This window comes from Oncorhynchus keta, chromosome 7 (assembly GCF_023373465.1).
Source record: "Oncorhynchus keta strain PuntledgeMale-10-30-2019 chromosome 7, Oket_V2, whole genome shotgun sequence".
NCBI classification, from domain to species: Eukaryota; Metazoa; Chordata; class Actinopteri; order Salmoniformes; family Salmonidae; genus Oncorhynchus; species Oncorhynchus keta.
Window position 1 is genome coordinate 41,281,879 of NC_068427.1, and position 18,951 is coordinate 41,300,829.

Below are 18,951 nucleotides of genomic sequence, written 5' to 3' on the forward strand. Positions count from 1 at the left end.
ACTGTCTGCGGCAGGGATTGTGGCAGTGTAGGTCTGCGTGGTCATGGTGGCCTCTGTAGCGGCTTTCCATGGCACTATGTTAGCGGTAGAGGGACTGAAACGTGGGCAGCAGTGTCATTTGGCCTATCCATGAGCTGGGTGTGGGATAGTGACAGTTCGTTGTACTGGGTGTGTTGTGAGGAGGTTGGGGTAGAACTGTGGGGACCTGGACCTTACTGAACAGGCTTGATACGGGTGAATGGATCCATACGGCCTCACCGAGTTGGGAGGCCACAGCGGTGGTCAGGGCACTTAGGTTCCCTACACGTGATTCAATGTAGTCGAGGGTAGTGAATTTTCTTCGCCTGTGCAGTGTGGGGGCAGAGGACCTGAGCAAAGGGGATAGTTGGTCAAGGGGGGGCTGCAGGCTCCATGGTGCTGGTACTCTGCACCTGCTCTCTTGCTTGTGGAGTCAGGTAAACTGTGGATGCTGGTTGTAGAGGTTAGCCATGTGCTGCCACAGGTTGTTGTCGATATTGTAATGATATCGGTATCCATCGGTTTCTGAGATCACGTCCTGGAATGGGATCATCTGACGATGAGAATGTTGCTGTGTTTCTTTGCTGCTCTGCCATGTCACAGTAGGTGTGTTGCATCCGGCTCAAAGGACCAATGTAACTGAGTGACAGTTTATTGATGGTGCTCATCTTCTGTGGGACTCCAATAAGAGCAGGACCAGAGGCAGAGATGGAGTTCAGTTAAGAGTCTTTATGTACTCAGAGGAGAAAGGTGATGCAGCGCATAGAACATGTAATTTAGATGTCTTGATGTGTTCAACGGTGACATGACTCAGTAACCAGCCGGTTGGGTATGTAGGATAGGTAACAGGTATGTTTGGTTTCGCTAAAGGGATACAAAGTACAAATAATAACAGACAATATTCAATAATAATATGTAAATTCGATAAGCCTATGAATGAATAAAGCTCTGCATAAACACACTATAGCAGCGTTTAACAAGTAAGGGCAATAAATGGGGTGTAGTAGAAAGTGTCCTGGAAGACCAAAGCAGGCTAACAGTGGCTACATAGCGAAGCACACGGCATGTGGCAAACAAACAATACACCTCATAAGGTAGCAAGCATAGCAGGCCTAATTGTAATAACAAAGGCAACTGCACAAAGGTGCATAAACGATGAACATGTATTAATTACCAGCCACATGTAACAAAGGAAAACAGATAAATTACTAATTGGCTGTTTGGTTTGCTCATCAGCATGTGGCGGTCATTAGCTGACGAAATACCACACAAACAAAACAGAGGTGAGGAAGTCCTCTTCTTAGTCCTGGTTTCACAGCTTGAAATATTGGGTTACATGAGCTTATTGACAAAATATTTGATTTCATTTGGCAAAAGACCAATAATTGGTCAAAATATTAGAATTCAGCTGCCTGTGTAAAAGTAGCCTAAAACAGTAAGATAGCTGGTAAACATGGGTAAAAATGACAATACAATAGAATAGATAACAAGCAGCTTGTGGTTGTAATGAGGTCATAATAGCCAGTTTTGCATGTTGGGCACAGCCCATTAAATCTGGGCTATTTCAGACTCTCTATGATGCTTGATCTGAGAACATCCACAATTGGAAACATCCTGCTCAGCAGAGAAAAGTGCAGAGTATGAGGTATTTAAACATTTGCAAAAAATATATATACATGTATACAAATGGTACACAACGTTATATTCAAAGTATCTTGACTCAAATTTATTTGGAGTGCATTCTGTCCTTTGTAAATGAATGTGACGAAAAGAAGAGAGGGAACGAGAAGAAAGAGAGAGAGAGCAAGAGAGGGAGGGTAATAATGCAGATATCATTCGTAGTATATCTTGTGTAAATGAATCCGGTGTATATACGAATGGATTTTATTTGGATTACTGTTAGCGTTATTTGGGTTAATTGGATTCGTTCAGACATTTCGAGATTGTTTTTGGTAAAAAAAATACATATATTATTTGTCTACTTCTTTTTCATTTACATTTACATTTAAGTCATTTAGCAGACGCTCTTATCCAGAGCGACTTACAAATTTTCATTTCACTGCATTGTTAAGAACTAGTAACATAAGCATTTTGCTGCAATCACTATAGCATCTGCTAAACTGTGCACGCAACCAATGAACATTGATTTTATTCAAGAGGAGAGAGAGAGTTGACAACACCAGTACATCAGAGATGAATATTCTTCAACTGCACTTGACCAAATTTCCTTGGGCTCCTGAGTGGTACAGAGGTCTAAGGCACTGCATTTCAGTGCTTGAGGTGTCACTACTGACACCCTGGTTCGAATCCAGGCTGTATCACAACCAGCTGTGATTGGGAGTCTCAAAGGACAGTGCACAAGTGGCCCAGGGTCATCTGGGTTTGGGTGGTGTAGACTGTCATTGTAAATAAGAATTTGTTCTTAACTGACTTGCCTAGTTAAGTAAAATTCCTCTTCCAAATGTAACATATATACTTTGAGGTTGCTCACTGCTTCCTCTCTCTGTTTGGAGTGGCAACAAGACCTGCCCATGAGGAGCACATTGAAGTGAATGTTGTGGTGGTTTGAACTTGAGGTAGAAAACATCAACTTCTGGAGGAGTAAACATGATCTTGTTTTGAAGCACAGAGTCGATGACTAATATTATTATCATTATATAGTATTTCTCTTGAGTCTGTTCATCCAGAGAGTTTCATATTTATCTGACAACATCACTAAAATGATACACACGCTTCGATGTGGCCAGAAGGCATGCGTTTTTCTGGTTCTGAACGGTCAGATACCTAGCAGCAATGACAAGAAGCTGCAGTGTGGGGAATCATAGGTGGCTCGTTTCAGCTCGTTGTATCTTGTTATTGATACCACATCTTGTTTTGAGGTGTTTTGACTGATGTCATGTCTACACTAATATGGCAAAAAAAATTAACTAGCTAGTTAACCAATAACTATATAACAATAATAACAATAACCAATAACAGTGAACTACAACAATATATTTGAGAGACAAGGGCTCAATGTTCAAATGTATTTATGCATCAATAAACATTTGGAGGTGGCAAATACAGTGCATTCGGAAGGTATTCAGACCCTTTGACTTTGCCCACATTGTTACATTAAAGTCTTATTCTAAAATATATTAAATCATTCCCCCCCCCCCTTATCATCTACAAACAATACCCCATAATGACAAATCATAAACAGAGTTTTAGAATTCTAGAAAAAAAACATGAAAAAACTAAATATGACATTTACATAAGTACTCAGACTCTTTACTTAGTACTTTGTTGAAATGTAAAATGTAAATGAAGCACCTTTGGCAGTGTTTACAGCATTGAGTCTTCTTGGGTATGATACTACAAGCTTGGCACACCTGTATTTGGGGAGGTCCTCCCATTCTTCTCTGCAGATCCTCTCAAGCTCTGTCAGGTTGGATGGAGAGCGTCACTGCTCAGCTATTTTACGTCTCTCCAGAGATATTCGATCGGGTTCAAGTCCGGGCTCTGGCTGGGCCACTCAAGGACATTCAGAGACTTGTCCCGAAGCCACTCCTATGTTGTCTTGGCTGTGAGCTTAGGGTGGTTATCCTGTTTGAGGTGAATCTTCTCCCCCAGTCAGAGGTACTAAGAGCTCTGGAGCAGGTTTTCATCAAGGATCTCCCTGTACTTTGCTCCGTTCATCTTTCCCTTGATCCTGACTAGTCTCCCCAGTCCCTGCTGCTGAAAAACATGCCACCACCACCATGCCTCACCGTAGGGATGGTGCCAGGTTTCCTCCAGACGTGACTCTTGGCATTCAGGCCATAGAGTTCAATCTTGGTTTAATCAGACTTGGTTTTGTTGCTAAACAACCAACCCGTCTATCTACATCATTCAATATGCCTGATGAGACAATTTAACGACGGACTAAAGCTTATCCAGTACTGCTGCCAGGTCTTTCTATTTTGCTTATTGTTTGTTGGCCTTGAAACATACTCACTTTCTCAGAAACCCTATCTAAAAAGGCTTCTTGACCATGCTTAAAATATTTATTCTTTACTTTAATATCCCTCCTCTCAATGTTTGGAGTATTTGAGCTTTTTTCAACTAATTTGCTTTCATTTCAGATTACTCTGCAATTCTAACCGTAATTGTGACCCTAACCCTAAAGCTTTCTTCCTTGTGGGGAAATGTCCCCACTTGTCCAAATGTTCCTTTTATTACTATCTTGTGGGGACTTCTGGTCACCAAACCACACAAACACACACACACACACTCACCTAAAATATCCGATGATGAAGATAGCCACTAGTAGAGAGCTGAAGGACACAGCGTAGCCTACAGTGTACATGACATACAGACGCTCAAAGAAGTCCTGCTGGGAGAAGGATACAGGTACTGTAGGTACAGATGTAGGATCTTAATTGGATCACTCTTTTGTTGCTGAGAATTTTTCTTCTATGGGTAACTGGCTTTGGATAAAACCATCTGCTAAAAGACAATACAATATATACAGTGGCATTGTAGGGTTTCCTGCATATATGGGGATAAGGCCACTGCAGTAGCTACAGAACAGTACTCACTTTCCCCCTCTCGTTGCTTGGCTTCAAGAATCCAGGGCCCAGACACTCTGAGTAGTTAGGCCACGTCCTGTTCAGGCTCTCCACAAACACCCACGACCCATTGATGTCACACTTCCTGTAGGCATGACCTGTAATATATATATCAACAAATCAACATACTGTATCTCTGTAGCTTACTTGGTTTCACTTGGCACCTCAAGTGAGGCAGTACATAATTCAAAAAAGTCACTATGAATCCACTCTAAATGCACTATATCAATCATACATTGGTAAACGGGAACCCATTCTCCCATGCAGGCAGAGTTGTTTGTCATAATACTTTCTGTATACTTGGATTAGACAATACATCATTCAAGTATTAATATAAACTAGCTATGTATCACCCATACACAGGTAAAGGGGAATAACACAGAGATGTTCAAATTATATTTCTATGGGGAACCTGGAACCTGTTCTGCCATGCAGGCAGAGTGGGGTGCCATCTACCTTTGTGGTTGAAGTCGAAGATGTAGCTGGGGCAGAGGACCTTGGTGACAGCTCCTGGGTAACCCTGTGGCCAGCAGATAAGGCCATCCCAACCAGGGGGGCAGAGGTCATCTAGTGGAGAGGCAGAACACTCTTTTCAACTACAGTGTGTGACCGATGCAGTACCTCAGAGATACAGTAGGAACACGTTGGGAATGGAGGTTGTTCGAATGCTGAAATGTTCCGAACTTTGAGGTTCTACTATATTGACGTTTGAATACAGCATTGTACACTTTGGATAATTTTATAGCTTGATCATATGAGTTATAATGATTTTATACAACGGGTGGGTCTAATGCTGGATGTTGATTGATTAAAACTGCATTCCAGCCGGTGTCTATTCCACAAGTTACCACCGGCTAAAGCTATGACGTTAAAATACCTATTTCATCTCACTGCGCTTGTCATTGTCTCATCAGCCCATCCAGGCAAATTCATAAACTTGATCTCATCTAGACATTATCTGACATTTCTTTTAGACTAACATTTGATATTCAACAGCAGAGATTTGTATAAACACTTGCTGTCTGTCTCTCCAACATTTTCAACATTGTTTCAATATTGAAATTCGATCTCCAGCTGTCCCATAGTAATGAACGTGTTCAGGAGGAGACAGGCAGGCAGCCTTCTCAGTCAGTCGAAATCATGAAAGCGGATTAATTTTGATTGATATACAGTATACAAAGAAATGTAGTAGAAAACAGGTCAAACGAAACTAAATGCAGCAAGTTTGCAGTCTTTCCAGATTCAGTTTGGGGAGACTCTCTAGATTTGTGTCGGGACTATATCTTGTGGAAGGATGAAATAGTATAAATACATTAAGCAAAATAAAGTTTATGAAAATATGTCAATCATTATTTGAATATGTTGTTAACCAGTTGTATAAAAGTGATAATGCCCTCGAAGCCGGTGTTTGAAGGATATACTGGCACGGTTTGCCGGCTGACTTCGTCTAGGGCCTGACAACACTCGTGCCAATATATCCTCCAAATACTGGCTTCGAAAGCAAGTTCACGTGAATATCCCAATTAATGAAGTCAGTGGGAGGTTAGGTTACAGAACATTCAAAGCATGTATAATTTATTCCCAGTATACTATGTCTTCTTCACCTTGACTTTACAGTAGCAGAAGTGACATGCCTTTAAGAGAACCTAGTGCTCCTCTATGAATTTCTCTTGCATCCCACCAGCAGACAGACAGTGATACATAGGTGAAGGTGAGACTCATCTTAGATCCAAACCGGGATAGTGTTTGTCTACATTCATTACCTCACAGATTCACCACTCATTAATGAAACAAAATTTAGTATGACCTTCGGCTGAGTGAATGTAAAAAGCCAGAGGAAGGGAGGGGAGGACAAAATAATAATAAAACATTGTACATTTGGAGAGTTTGGGTTCAGAGATACGTCCTCTACTGTCACTGATTTCTTAGAACTGTTAAATTGCCTGATCCACTGGCCTCTGAAAACATAGGAACAGATTCAAAGAAACGTGTCTTGGTTTCCTGAGAGAGTTTAAAAAAAAATCTGTTGTTTTAAATATGCACTAAGAATAACATTGTGACATCATCTTCATTCTAGCAGCTGTCAACTGTTGTCAACTGAATCTATTTGTTCTGTTCTGTCATCAGCAGAGAATCCATGGAAGTGTGTCAAAGTGAGTCAAACCAATCCAAAATGTCCTTTCCGGCCAGCCAGACAAAGGTGTGCCAACTACAGTTTTGGGTTGCCAGGTCAACCCATTAGAGGCTGCCAGGAAACCATTCAGAGTCTCACCTTGTTGTTCCCCAGAAGCAACATTCTGTAGCTTTAATCTCCCACAAATGTACACTGAGGAAAGCTACAGAAATGAGTGCTGATGAATTAACAAGGCAGTAAGACCAAAATGATGCAGGAATTGGGATGGGCTAAGGCTGAGGGTCAGTGGGTTTCATCTAGGAAGTATGCCTCCCCTCAGGCATGATTAAGACCGTAGTGCGAGGATTCTCTGTCATCTGTATGATTCGAATCACATTCACTACGTTGTCATCACTCTAATTTGCATATGCAGACTGATTTATTATGTCCTTTACTTGTATTCTAATTCTGGAACATAATCAAATAAAATGGTATTCGTCACATGCGCCGAATACAACCTTACTGTGAAATGCTTACTTACAAGCCCTTAACCAACAACTCAGTTTTAAGAAAAATAACCGTTGAGAAAATATTTACTAAATATATTCATGTAAAAAGAAAGTAACACAATAAAATAGCAATAATGAGGCTATATACAGGGGGTACCGGTACCGTGTCAATGTGTGGGGGTACAGGTTAGTCGAGGTAATTGAAGAAATAGGTACATGTAGTTATGGGTAAAGTGACTATGCATAGGTAATAGACAGCGCGTAGCAGCAGTGAAAAAAACAAATGGAGGAGGGGGTGTCAATGTAAATAGTCCGGGTGGCCATGTGATTAATTGTTCAGCAGTCTTATGACTTGGGGGTAGAAGCTGTTAAGGAAAGTTTTGGACCTAGACTTGTCACTCCGGTACCACTTGTCATGCGGTAGCAGAGAGAACAGTCAATGACACAGGTGGCTTGAGTCTTTAACATATTTTAGGGCCTTCCTTTGACACTTCCTGGTATAGAGATCCTGGATGGCAGGAATCTTGGCCTCAGCGATGTACTGGGCCATACGCATGACTCTCTGTAGCGCCTTGTGGTTGGATGCTGAGCAGTTGCCACACCAGGTGGTGATGCTCTCAATGGTGCAGCTGTAGACCACACTATCTACCAAGAGAGTTCTCATATATAATATTTGTAGCCATCTCTTTACCACCACAAACCGATCCTGGCACCAAGACTACACTCAACGAGCTGTATAAGGCCATAAGCAAACAAGAAAATGCTCATCCAGAAGCGACGCTCCTAGTGGCCGGGGAATTTAATGCAGGGAAACTTAAATCCATTTTACCTCATTTCTACCAGCTTTCACATGTGCAACCAGAGGGAAAAAAACTCTAGACCACCTTTACTCCACACACAGAGATGCATATAACGCTCTCTCTCGCCCTCCATTTGGCAAATCTGACCATAATTCTATCCGCCTGATTCCTGCTTACAAGTTTATTTAGCAGGAAGTACCAGTGACTCGCTCAATACGGAAGTGGTCAGATGCTACGCTACAGGAAGGTTTTGCTAGCACAGACTGGAATATGTTCTGGGATTCATCCAATGGCATTGAATAGTATTTCACCTCAGTCATCGTCTTCATCAATAAGTGCATCACCGAAGTCGTCCCCACAGTGACCATACGTACATATCCCAACCAGAAGCCATGGATTACAGGCAACATCTGCATTGAGCTAAAGGCAAGAGATGCCGCTTTCAAGGAGCGGGTCACTAATACGAACGCTTATAAGAAATCCCGCTATGCCCTCAGATGAACCATCAAACAGGAAAGGTGTCAATACAGGATTAAGATGAAATCCTACTACACCGGCTCCAACGCTCGCGGATGTGGCAGGGCTTGAAAACTATTACAGACTACAAAGGGAAAACCAGCCGAGAGCTGTCCAGTGACGCTAGCCTACCAGAAAAGCGAAATGCCTTTCATGCTTGCTTCGAGGCAAGCAACACTGAAGCATGCATGACAGCACAAGCTGTTCCGGACGACTCTGTGATCACACTCTCCATAGCCGATGTGAGCAAGATCTTTAAACAGGTCAACATTTAAACATTTTTACCTTTATTTAACTAGGCAAGTCAGTTAAGAACAATTAATACAGGTAACGAGTGGAGGACAGAGGAGCCTCTTAAAGAAGAAGTTACAGGTCTGTGAGAGCCAGAAATCTTGCTTGTTTGTAGGTGACCAAATACTTATTTTCCACCATAATTTGCAAATAAATTCATTAAAAATCCTACAATGTGATTTTCTGGATTTTTTTTCTAATTTTGTCTGTCATAGTTGAAGTGTACCTATGATGAAAATTACAGGCCTCTCTCATCTTTTTAAGTGGGAGAACTTGCGCAATTGGGGTTTGACTAAATGCTTTTTTGCCCCACTGTAGATGGGGCTGTAGGGAATCGGGTCGAGAGTTTCAAGTTCCTTGGTGTCCACATCACCAACAAACTATCATGGTCCAAACACCAAGACAGCTGTGAAGAGGGCATGACAACACCTTTTCCCCCTCAGGAGACTGAAAAGATTTGGCATGGGTCCTCAGATCCTCAAAAAGTTCTACAGCTGCACCATTGAGAGCAGCAACCGGTCAGCATCCTGCCATCTAGGACCTTGTCAAAGACTCCAGTCACCCAAGTCATAGACTGTTCTCTCTGCCAAGTCTGAGACCAAAATGCTCCTTAACAGCTTCTACCGCCAAGCCATAAGACTGCTGAACAATTAATCAAATGGCCACCCGGACTATTTACATTGACACCCCCCCCATTTGTTTTCACATTGCTGCTACACACTGTCTATTATCTATGCATAGTCACTTTACCCAGACCTACGGTTGAAGTCAGAAATGTACATACACTTAGGTTGGAGTCATTAAAACTCATTTTTCAACCACTCCACACATTTCTTGTTAACAAACTGTAGTTTTGACAAGTCGGTTAAGACACCTACTTTATGCATGACAAGTCATTTTTCCAACAATTGTTTTCAGACAGATTATTTCACTGTATCACAATTCCAGTGGGTCAGAAGTTTACATACACTAAGTTGATTGTGCCTTTAAACAGCTTGGAAAATTCCAGAAAATTATTTGATGGCTTTAGAAGCTTCTGATTGACATAATTTGAGTTAATTGGAGGTGTACCTGTGCATGTATTTCAAGGCCAACCTTCACACTCAGTGCCTCTTTGCTTGACATCATGGGAAAATCTAAAGAAATCAGCCAAGACATCAGAAAAATAATTGTAGACCTCCACAAATCTGGTTCATCCTTGGGAGCAATTTCCAAATGCCAGAAGGTACCATGTTCATCTCTACAAACAATAGTACGCAAGTATAAACACAATGGGACCACACAGCTGTCATACCGCTCAGGAAGGAGATGCGTTCTGTCTCCTAGAGATGAACGTACTTTGGTGCGAAAAAGTACAAATCAATCCCAGAACAACAGCAACAGACCCTGTGAAGATGCTGGGGGAAACAGGTACAAAAATATCTGTATCCACAGTAAAAAATTAGTCCTATATCGACCTAATCTGAAAGGCCGCTCTGAAGAAGCCACTGCTCCAAATCCGCCATAAAAACGCCAGACGGTTTGCAACTGCACATGGGGACAAAGATCGTACTTTTTGGAGAAACATCCTCTGGTCTGATGAAACAAAAATAGAACTGTTTGGCCATAATGGCCATCGTTATGTTTGGAGGAAAAGGTGGAGGATTGCAAGATGAAGAACACCATCCCAACCGTGAAGCACGGGGCTGGCAGCATCATGTTGTGGGGGTGCTTTGCTGCAGGAGGGGCTGGTGCACTTCACAAAATAGATGGCATCCTGAGGACGGAAAATTATGTGGATATATTGTATTAACATCTCAAGACATCAGACCAAGTTAAAGCTTGGTCACAAATGGGTCTTCCAAATGGACAACGACCCTAAGCATACTCCAAAGTTGTTGCAAAATGGCTTAAGGACAACAAAGTCAAGGTATTGGAGTGGCCATCACAAAGCCCTGACCTCAATCCCATAGAAAATGTTTGGGCAGAACTGAAAAATTGTGTGCGAGAAAGGAGGCCTACAAACCTGACTCAGTTACTCCAGCTCTGTCAGGAGGAATGGGTAGAAAAAAACTTATTGTGGGAAGCTTGTGTAAGGCTACCTGAAACGTTTGACCCAAGTTAAACAATTTAAAGGCAATGCTACCAAATACTAATTGAGTGTATGTAAACTTCTGACCCACTGGGAATGTGATGAAATCAATAAAAGCTGAAATAAATCATTCTCTTTACTATTATTCTGACATTTCACATTCTTAAAATTAAGTGGTGATCCTAACTGACAATTTTTACTATGATTAAATGTCAGAAATTGTGGAAAAACTGAGTTTAAATGTACTAAGGTGTATGTAAACTTCCGACTTCAACTGTACATGTACAAATGACCTCGACAAACCTGTACCACCGCACATTGACTCTCCACCGTTACCCCCTGTATATAGCCTCGTTTTTGTTATTTTCTTGTGTTACGTTATATTATTTTTTACTTTATATTATTTAGAAAATATTTTCTGATATCTTTTTTGAACTGCATTGTTGGCTAAGTATGTTGTAAGTATGTATTCACAGGAAGGTCTACACCTGTTCGGCGCATGTGACAAATAACATTTGATTTTATGAGCTATAAAACAGCAAACATTTTCTCTTAGCCTCATAAAAAAATGTGTTGAAATGCAAGAAGTGATCTGAGTCCCCCTCACACCTTCAAGAAAGTTTATCACACTTGTACGCCAACTTACAGAGGTCTACCTAGCTATCTATATCTTAGGCAGTACCACAGAGTCAAATGAAATCAAATTGTATTAGTCACATGCGCCAAAATACAACAGGTGGTAGACCTTACAGTGAAATGCTTACTTACGTGCCCCATCCGACAGTGCAGTTTCAAAACAAGTGGATAAGAATAAGCGATAACAGTAACAAGTATCATGACATGTCTGAGGTGCCAGTTTTTATGTTGTCATTACCTGTAGGTTTGTGGATCCAGATGTTCTGGCAACACTGGAGTATTATTTTACGTCATCTAGCAGACGCTCTTATCAACAGCAATTCATACTTACTTACTGTATGTTTGTCTATACAGTAGCGGAAGCAGTACAGTGTCACAGACATAGGGCATGTTAGGGCATGTTTGATGTTGTATTACCGGCTGGGTTGCGGGAGGAGAGGTTCTGGTGGCACTGGAGTTTAATGTCATAAAGAATGTACATCTGCTCCTCTGCTGTCAGGCTCTCCTCAGATCCACCCTGCAGGTGACAAGCATTGGGAGTTTAACAGTTTAATGAGGAATTTTAGCAAAACAACAACATTGTGTCTTGGTAGAGGTCACTTGTGTCAAAACTCAACCTAATTGTTGCATAACAGCACTCCCCATAACAGCACTCCTCCCCATCACAGCACTCCCCATCACAGCACTCCCCATAACAGCACTCCCCATCACAGCACTCCCCATCACAGCACTCCCCATCACAGCACTCCCCATCACAGCACTCCCCATAACAGCACTCCCCATCACAGCACTCCCCATAACAGCACTCCCCATAACAGCACTCCCCATAACAGCACTCCCCATCACAGCACTCCCCATCACAGCACTCCCCATCACAGCACTCCCCATCACAGCACTCCCCATCACAGCACTCCCCATCACAGCACTCCCCATCACAGCACTCCTAGCTTGGGTGGGGAAAGGTTGAATTCAGCCACTGGAATGGAGTCGCTCTTTAAACAGGTCAATACAGGTTATGAGTTCAGCAGTGATAACGTTTATCTGCTGAGATCTCGTTACCACCTTATTTTACTCAGAGACCTGGAGATTTGTCACATAATTTTTCTTACCTGATTTACAAGTAATGAAAGACATATCACAATGTAAAGAGATAACAAATGCTACATATTAAAAATACAAATGTTTTTATGCAAGCTTCATGAAGAATAATGCACCCACAACACACCTGAAGAACTGAATTATGCACATCGTTGTTGTCTGATGAAAACCTCATAGCAAACATGTTTTTAAACTAAAAACAGTAACAGTAAATCTAAGTGTGTACTCTGAACATTTCATGAATCTAGGACCCCAAAAAAATGTATTCAGAAAAGTTTCATATTTCTATGTTTATTCATGGGAAAATATGGTAATTTTCTTTTTACAATTTCCTGAAAATGTTAAGTTTTGGACATCAGACAGCGACGATAAACATTATTTCTATCATAGTTGCCGCACAATTTCAGTACTCTCAAAGTAAATTACCAGACTGCAGGCCAGAAGAGCAAGCAATTATTTTCAGATGGTTCGCTCACTCTTCAAATAGTCTTCTTCATGGACTATAGAGTGTTATTGTAGTTCTTAGCTCTGATTAGCAAAATAAGTAAGTAGTGCACATTGAACTACCTAATGAGGATTCACCAGAAGAGTTTAATGATGTTGTTGTTTGTGCTTTTCTTTCCCCCTTATCTTCCTGTTGATTATAAACATGCTGTTTATTATGGTGAAGAAGTTGAGACCAGAGAACTAGGAGGAGGAGGAGGAAGAGGAAGAGGAGAAGAATGTAATATCCTTCAGGTGAAGTAATGCTTCCCTTTCAAATCCCACTCAAAATATGAAACATTGTTTAAAAGGACATTTACATTTTTTTTTATTAGCTCGTTATGCTGTTATATTTGTCCCCATATGGAAAAACAAACCTCTTCTAAGTCTGTCTATGTGTAAGCCCTGCTGCAATCCTGAAGTGGTCTAAAGTACAGGAAGGAGTTGAAAGCGTTTACATTTTAGTTCCTGGTTGTATATCGTTTCAAAGTAAGATAATGAATGTGCTTCACGTTGCCATGTGAATCACTATTTAGACGGTGCATGTCCTTGCGCAGAACAATATATTTCAATATTACATGGTCCACATGCATAACCTGTACTGTACTGTATTCCTTTGAATTGCAAACCTAATGATGAAAAATGTAATTGATATTTGTCCATCAAGGCCTGGAGCTGAATGAACCTTCACTGGCAGGCTGAATTACATACACCTGACTGATTGAACGGCGTTGACTAGGGGTCAACCTTATAGACGCTAACAACCTCAACAGTTTAAGTCCAGGCACAGACACAGATACATTAGAAGCGTCAAATAGAAAAGGAAACGAGAGAAGGTGAATGTGTGCTGTGATGGACAGCGCTTGTCCAAAGGAAGCCTGGAAGCATGGGGGAGCATGGGGGAGCATGGGGGAGCATGGGGGAGCATGGGGACCAAGAACCTCAATTGATGAGCAGATTAAATGGAATGATATTAGTTCTACTTTGTCTTGCCCGTTCACCCTCTGGCACCCATATACACAATCTCCATTTGATTAAGGTTTAAAAATCCTTCTTTAAACTGTTTCCTGGATTTAACCATTTCACCTGGTCATGTCATGAATATTTGTTCTTTTGATGTGTAAAGGGGGCCTCAAAGTTACTCTTGAAGTATTTGGTTATCCATATTTGCAGAATTCTGAAGGAGAACGATCTCTCTAATTTGTTTATCGATACGAATGTGTCCCAATGTTTCAGTTTCCTCAACCCTTTAAGCCCAATGTCACGTTTTTGCAACACTTTCAAAACTATCTCTAGCTCTGGCTCAAAATGTTTCTTTCTCAATTTATTTTTTTCTACTTGGTTTATTTCATGTTATGTACTTGCATGAATGACTTACACCATATGCTTAAGGTTGGGACCTGTGTGGAATTTGATATGTGGACAGGTTTCTAATGTTGTAGAAGCTTTCTACTGATGCCACAATAATAATACTGACATAGAACAAACACTACTAAGAGACACATCTAGAGATGAACTATGTAGTGTTTGGCATCATTTTTGAGTTTAGGACATGTACAGGTGAGTTTAGGACATGTACAGGTGAATTTAGGACATGTACAGGTGAGTTTAGGACATGTACAGGATGCAGTTTATTAAATGTTGCATTTTTACAACATTGGGTCTCACAGGATAAAATAATGAATTCAATCCATCTGTCATCTCGTTTATACAATAAGAAATCTGTCATCAGTGGAAGCAGGCTAAGAACAACAGTTCCTAGGTCTCAGGGAAGGGGAAAATGTTAGTCACGGCATGTCAGTGATTTACATCTGTTGCACATGCAGGTACTGTAAGCTGTGTTAAACCCCCCCCTCGAGAACCCAATACTGAAGGGAGTAGCACACAGCGTGGTACGAGATCTTCAGTTTCTTGGCAATTTCTCGCATGGAAAAGCCTTCATTTCTCAGAACAAGAATAGACTGACGTGTTTTAGAAGAAATGTATTTGTTTCTGGCCATTTTGAGCCTGTAATCAAACCCACAAATGCCGATGCTCCAGATACTCAGCTAGTCTAAAGAAGGCCAGTTTTATTGTTTCTTTAATCAGCACAAATGTTTTCAGCTGTGCTAACATAATTTCAAAAGGGTTTTCTAATGATCAATTAGCCTTTTAAAATGATAAACTTGGATTAGCTACCACAATGTGCCATTGGAACACAGGAGTGATGGTTGCTGACGACGGGTCTCTGTACCTCTATGTAGATATTCCATAAAAAATCTGCCGTTTCTAGCTACAATAGTCATTTACAACATTAACAATGTCTACACTGTATTTCTGAACAATTTGATGTTAATTTGATGGACAAAAAAATAGATTTTCTTTCAAAAACAAGGACATTTCTAAGTTACCCCAAACTTTTGAACGGTAGTGTATATATATATATATATATATATATAACAATTTAAAGGTGTGGTTTAGGAGGTCAAAATACTTCCATTGACGAACATTCCTTTTATAGCAAAGAAGTAAGATAGGAGGTTAACTCTTCAAATTCAGCCAGAAGGACAACCAAATATTATTACAATTAAATATAGAAAACCTACAAAATAGTTAACCTTTCAAATATATATGTTTTTGATTGCAAAATCCCCAAAAAAGTATTGGTCATGTTGATCAATTTGGTCATTTCAGACACAATAAAACTTCATTTCGGATTGATATACCAATAGACAATATTTTCCATCACATGTAAATGCTTTTCATCCATTTTGATGTGATTATTATTCCTACAGTACCATTGAAGCCCATGTGGCATTTTTGCAATGTTTCCAGATTTTTCATATTCTGAGTCCTTTAAGAAGTATTTCTGAAGGGTAATTAATCCCCCCCCCATTTGGATCTATGCTTGGGTCTTGCAGGGTTAAATCATCGATTCATTATGAAAGCCTAAATATGATTTTCCACAGCTGATATTTTTTTTACTCAATGTTCAACTTTGGCAATTTATACTATTTAAAACATAATACACCCTTCAAAACCAAATCTAAACAACAAAGCTACAAATGGTTATATTGTTCCACTAATGCATTACTAGTAAAGGCCCAGTGTAATACTTTTGTGAAAAAAAACGAGCAACAAATTCAGGGGAGAGTGCAGAACCCTCAGCACCCCTACTTCCCGCTTCTAAAACAAAATGTAATGTCATATTTCCAACACAGCTGAACAATTAGGCCTAAGCTTTGCTTCTTACCTGTGCGTCAACAAAAGTCCAGCACAGGAGGAATGAGACCAAATTCCATAAGATCCACTTCACCATACCTCCAAACAAGGCAGTTTTTCTCATAGCTGTTTGTAAAAAACAAAAAAGCGTTGGCTATCTGGTGTTTGAAACTCAAAATTAGTTTTTAGGTTAAAAATGATTTGCCATTACGAATTGCATGGTCGTCATCGGGTTCACCATTCCCGTATTAGGAAACATGTTTACATATACGAATTGTTTCGACTGTGACTGTAAAATCTTAAAAAATAAAAGTTAAAAGGTTCATAAAATATACATTTCCCGCGCAGGTGACACAAGCTCAAAAACTAGGAAAAGGTCAGAGAGCGCATGCAAACACATGAAAATAATTCCTTATCCTTATTATTCTTCTGCCACGACGTCTCAGAACAAGTCTATACATCCATTCCAGTTGTTGTGCATGTATCCGAATGTCTACACTTTTAGAGAGAAGGTCGCGAATTCCCGGTCCTGGCCAAGCTTGTTGAAGACTTGAATAGGTACGTGCTGTTGATACAACTAAACTATAGAGCGCGGGGATCTTTTGATGGTTCGGAAAATAGAATTTTCTCTTCCTTAATTTCCACAGTCAGCCCTTGTCCGTTCAATGCACACATATATTAATCACTCTCCAGGTTTGACTCCACAGAAGTTTAGATTTTGTCACTATTTTATAATGTATCATCGGTAGAAACACATTTTAAAGCAAGTCTTGACTAAGGAAATAGTTCAGAAACTTTTCTATTCAAGGACCGTTTGAGTTGCGTGCTTTTCTTCTCTGTTCTTCTCTGTTCTCGTTTTGCACTGCTGAAGAAGGGGAGGAGCTATCCATGGTGCTGAAACTTCGTTAGAAGGACAGACACGAAATTGAATCGATGGTGCCCTAGAAATACAGGAAAAACTATCATTCTTCAACGAGGTGGGGGGAAACACGTCCGATGTCATACCAAGATGACCTCTCTCTCTCTTTCTCTCCGCCCCTCTCTCCCTCTCTCTCTTTCTCTACACCCCTCTCTCTCTCCCCAACTCTCGCTCTCCCACTTCTCTCTCCTACCTCTTTCTCTCGCTCTCCATCCCCTCTCTTTCACTCACTCTCTCACCCCCACCCCTCTCTCTCTACCCTTCTCAATTAAATTAAATTCAAATGGATAAGCATGTTCTGACATTGCCAGAGCAAAAACATTCCTCTCCCTCCCCATCTAGCTCCTCACTGCAGGCATGTACAACAGGTGGTAATTAGTGCAAGCAGACTCTGAGCAGAAGCTACTCAATCTTTAAACTGTGTGTGTGCACACTTGTGTGTGAGCTGCTGTGTGTGGTGTGTGCGGGTGAGTGCTTCCATAAATGCATGTGTATGTGCATCACTCTAAACCATCCTTTCCCTGGTAGATTTCTGACAATTGAAAAGGTTCAGAGAACGTAAATATTTCAGATTCCTCGGCACTCAACAAAGCATTTTGTAAAAAAGATTGACAAGCACTGGGCGCAAAGCTCATGATACTTGGATACGGAGCGTGCTGCTCAGACTATTGCGCCACCACAGTTCACAATGCTCTAGCAAGCTGTGAGAATACTTTATGATACTTGATGGTATGAGGTTGGTTGGTTTGCAAATCCTTCACCAAACCATAGCCCTAACCTTAACCACTGGGAATGAATACCTAAACTCTTTTAACCTTTGAGTTGTTCATGCGAATGAATGTGTCAGAAAAAAAGACGTCATTCATAATATGTCTAATTCATAAGGGAAACTATGAAATCTTGTTGTCATGGCGCCCTCCCAGCATTCAATTATCAATTCTAATTAAAATATAACACCTGGTACCACTACTTGTTGATTCAGAAACATAATGTGCAGAGCAGGAAGTCAGGAACCTATTAGAGAGAGAGAGAGAGAGAGAGAGAGAGAGAGAGAGAGAGAGAGAGAGAGAGAGAGAGAGATAGACCTGGGTTGGAGGCAGGATAAGAAGAGGAAAGTGAAACATCAATAATTGCACAGGAAAACACACAGTCTGTGTTACTGCTGTCTCCAAAAGTGCGTGTGAGAGGGGGTTCTCTTATGATTCTGTTCCATCTTCCATCTGATGGTAAAAGAACAGAATAAACTTGTCCTGAACTTGGCAGATGTATTTATTTTATTTATTTCACCTTTAGTTAACCAGGTAGGCAAGTTGAGAACAGGTTCTCATTTGCAACTGCGACCTGGCCAAGATAAAGCAAAGCAGTTCAACACATACAACAACACAGAGTTACACATGGAATAAACAAACATACAATCAATATTCGAGTAGAAAAATGTATATACAGCATGTGCAAATGAGGTAGGATAAGAGAGGTAAAGGCAATAAATAGGTAATGGTGGCGAAGGAATTACAATATAACAATTTATAACAATTAAACACTGGATTGGTAGTATGTGCAGAAGATGAATGTGCAAGTTGAGATACTGGGGTGCAAAGGAGAAAAGGAGCAAGATAGATAAATAAATACAGTATGGAGATGAGGTAGATTGGATGGGCTATTTACAGATGAGCCATGTTCAGGTGCAGTGATCTGGAGCTGCTCTGA

The 18,951-nt window shown here is 40.7% G+C and overlaps 1 protein-coding gene across 2 annotated transcripts in view; it reads right to left on the reverse strand.

Annotated features, from left to right (window-relative positions):
• Positions 1 to 17,365, reverse strand: part of LOC118386377 (parathyroid hormone 2 receptor-like) — a 90,926-nt gene extending 73,561 nt beyond the window's left edge. The window contains exons 1-5 of one of the 2 annotated variants that reach the window (XM_035774092.2): positions 16,357 to 17,365; positions 11,961 to 12,060; positions 5,064 to 5,174; positions 4,578 to 4,705; positions 4,275 to 4,369 (exon numbers count right to left, since the gene is read on the reverse strand). In XM_035774092.2, the coding sequence (XP_035629985.1) occupies positions 4,275 to 4,369; positions 4,578 to 4,705; positions 5,064 to 5,174; positions 11,961 to 12,060; positions 16,357 to 16,449 (527 nt within the window). In that variant the 5' untranslated portion in view covers positions 16,450 to 17,365. Of the gene's footprint in view, positions 1 to 4,274; positions 4,373 to 4,577; positions 4,706 to 5,063; positions 5,175 to 11,960; positions 12,061 to 16,356 lie in introns of both variants that reach the window. The other variant, XM_035774091.2, reaches the window with a different exon arrangement.
• Positions 17,366 to 18,951: the final 1,586 nt, after the last annotated feature.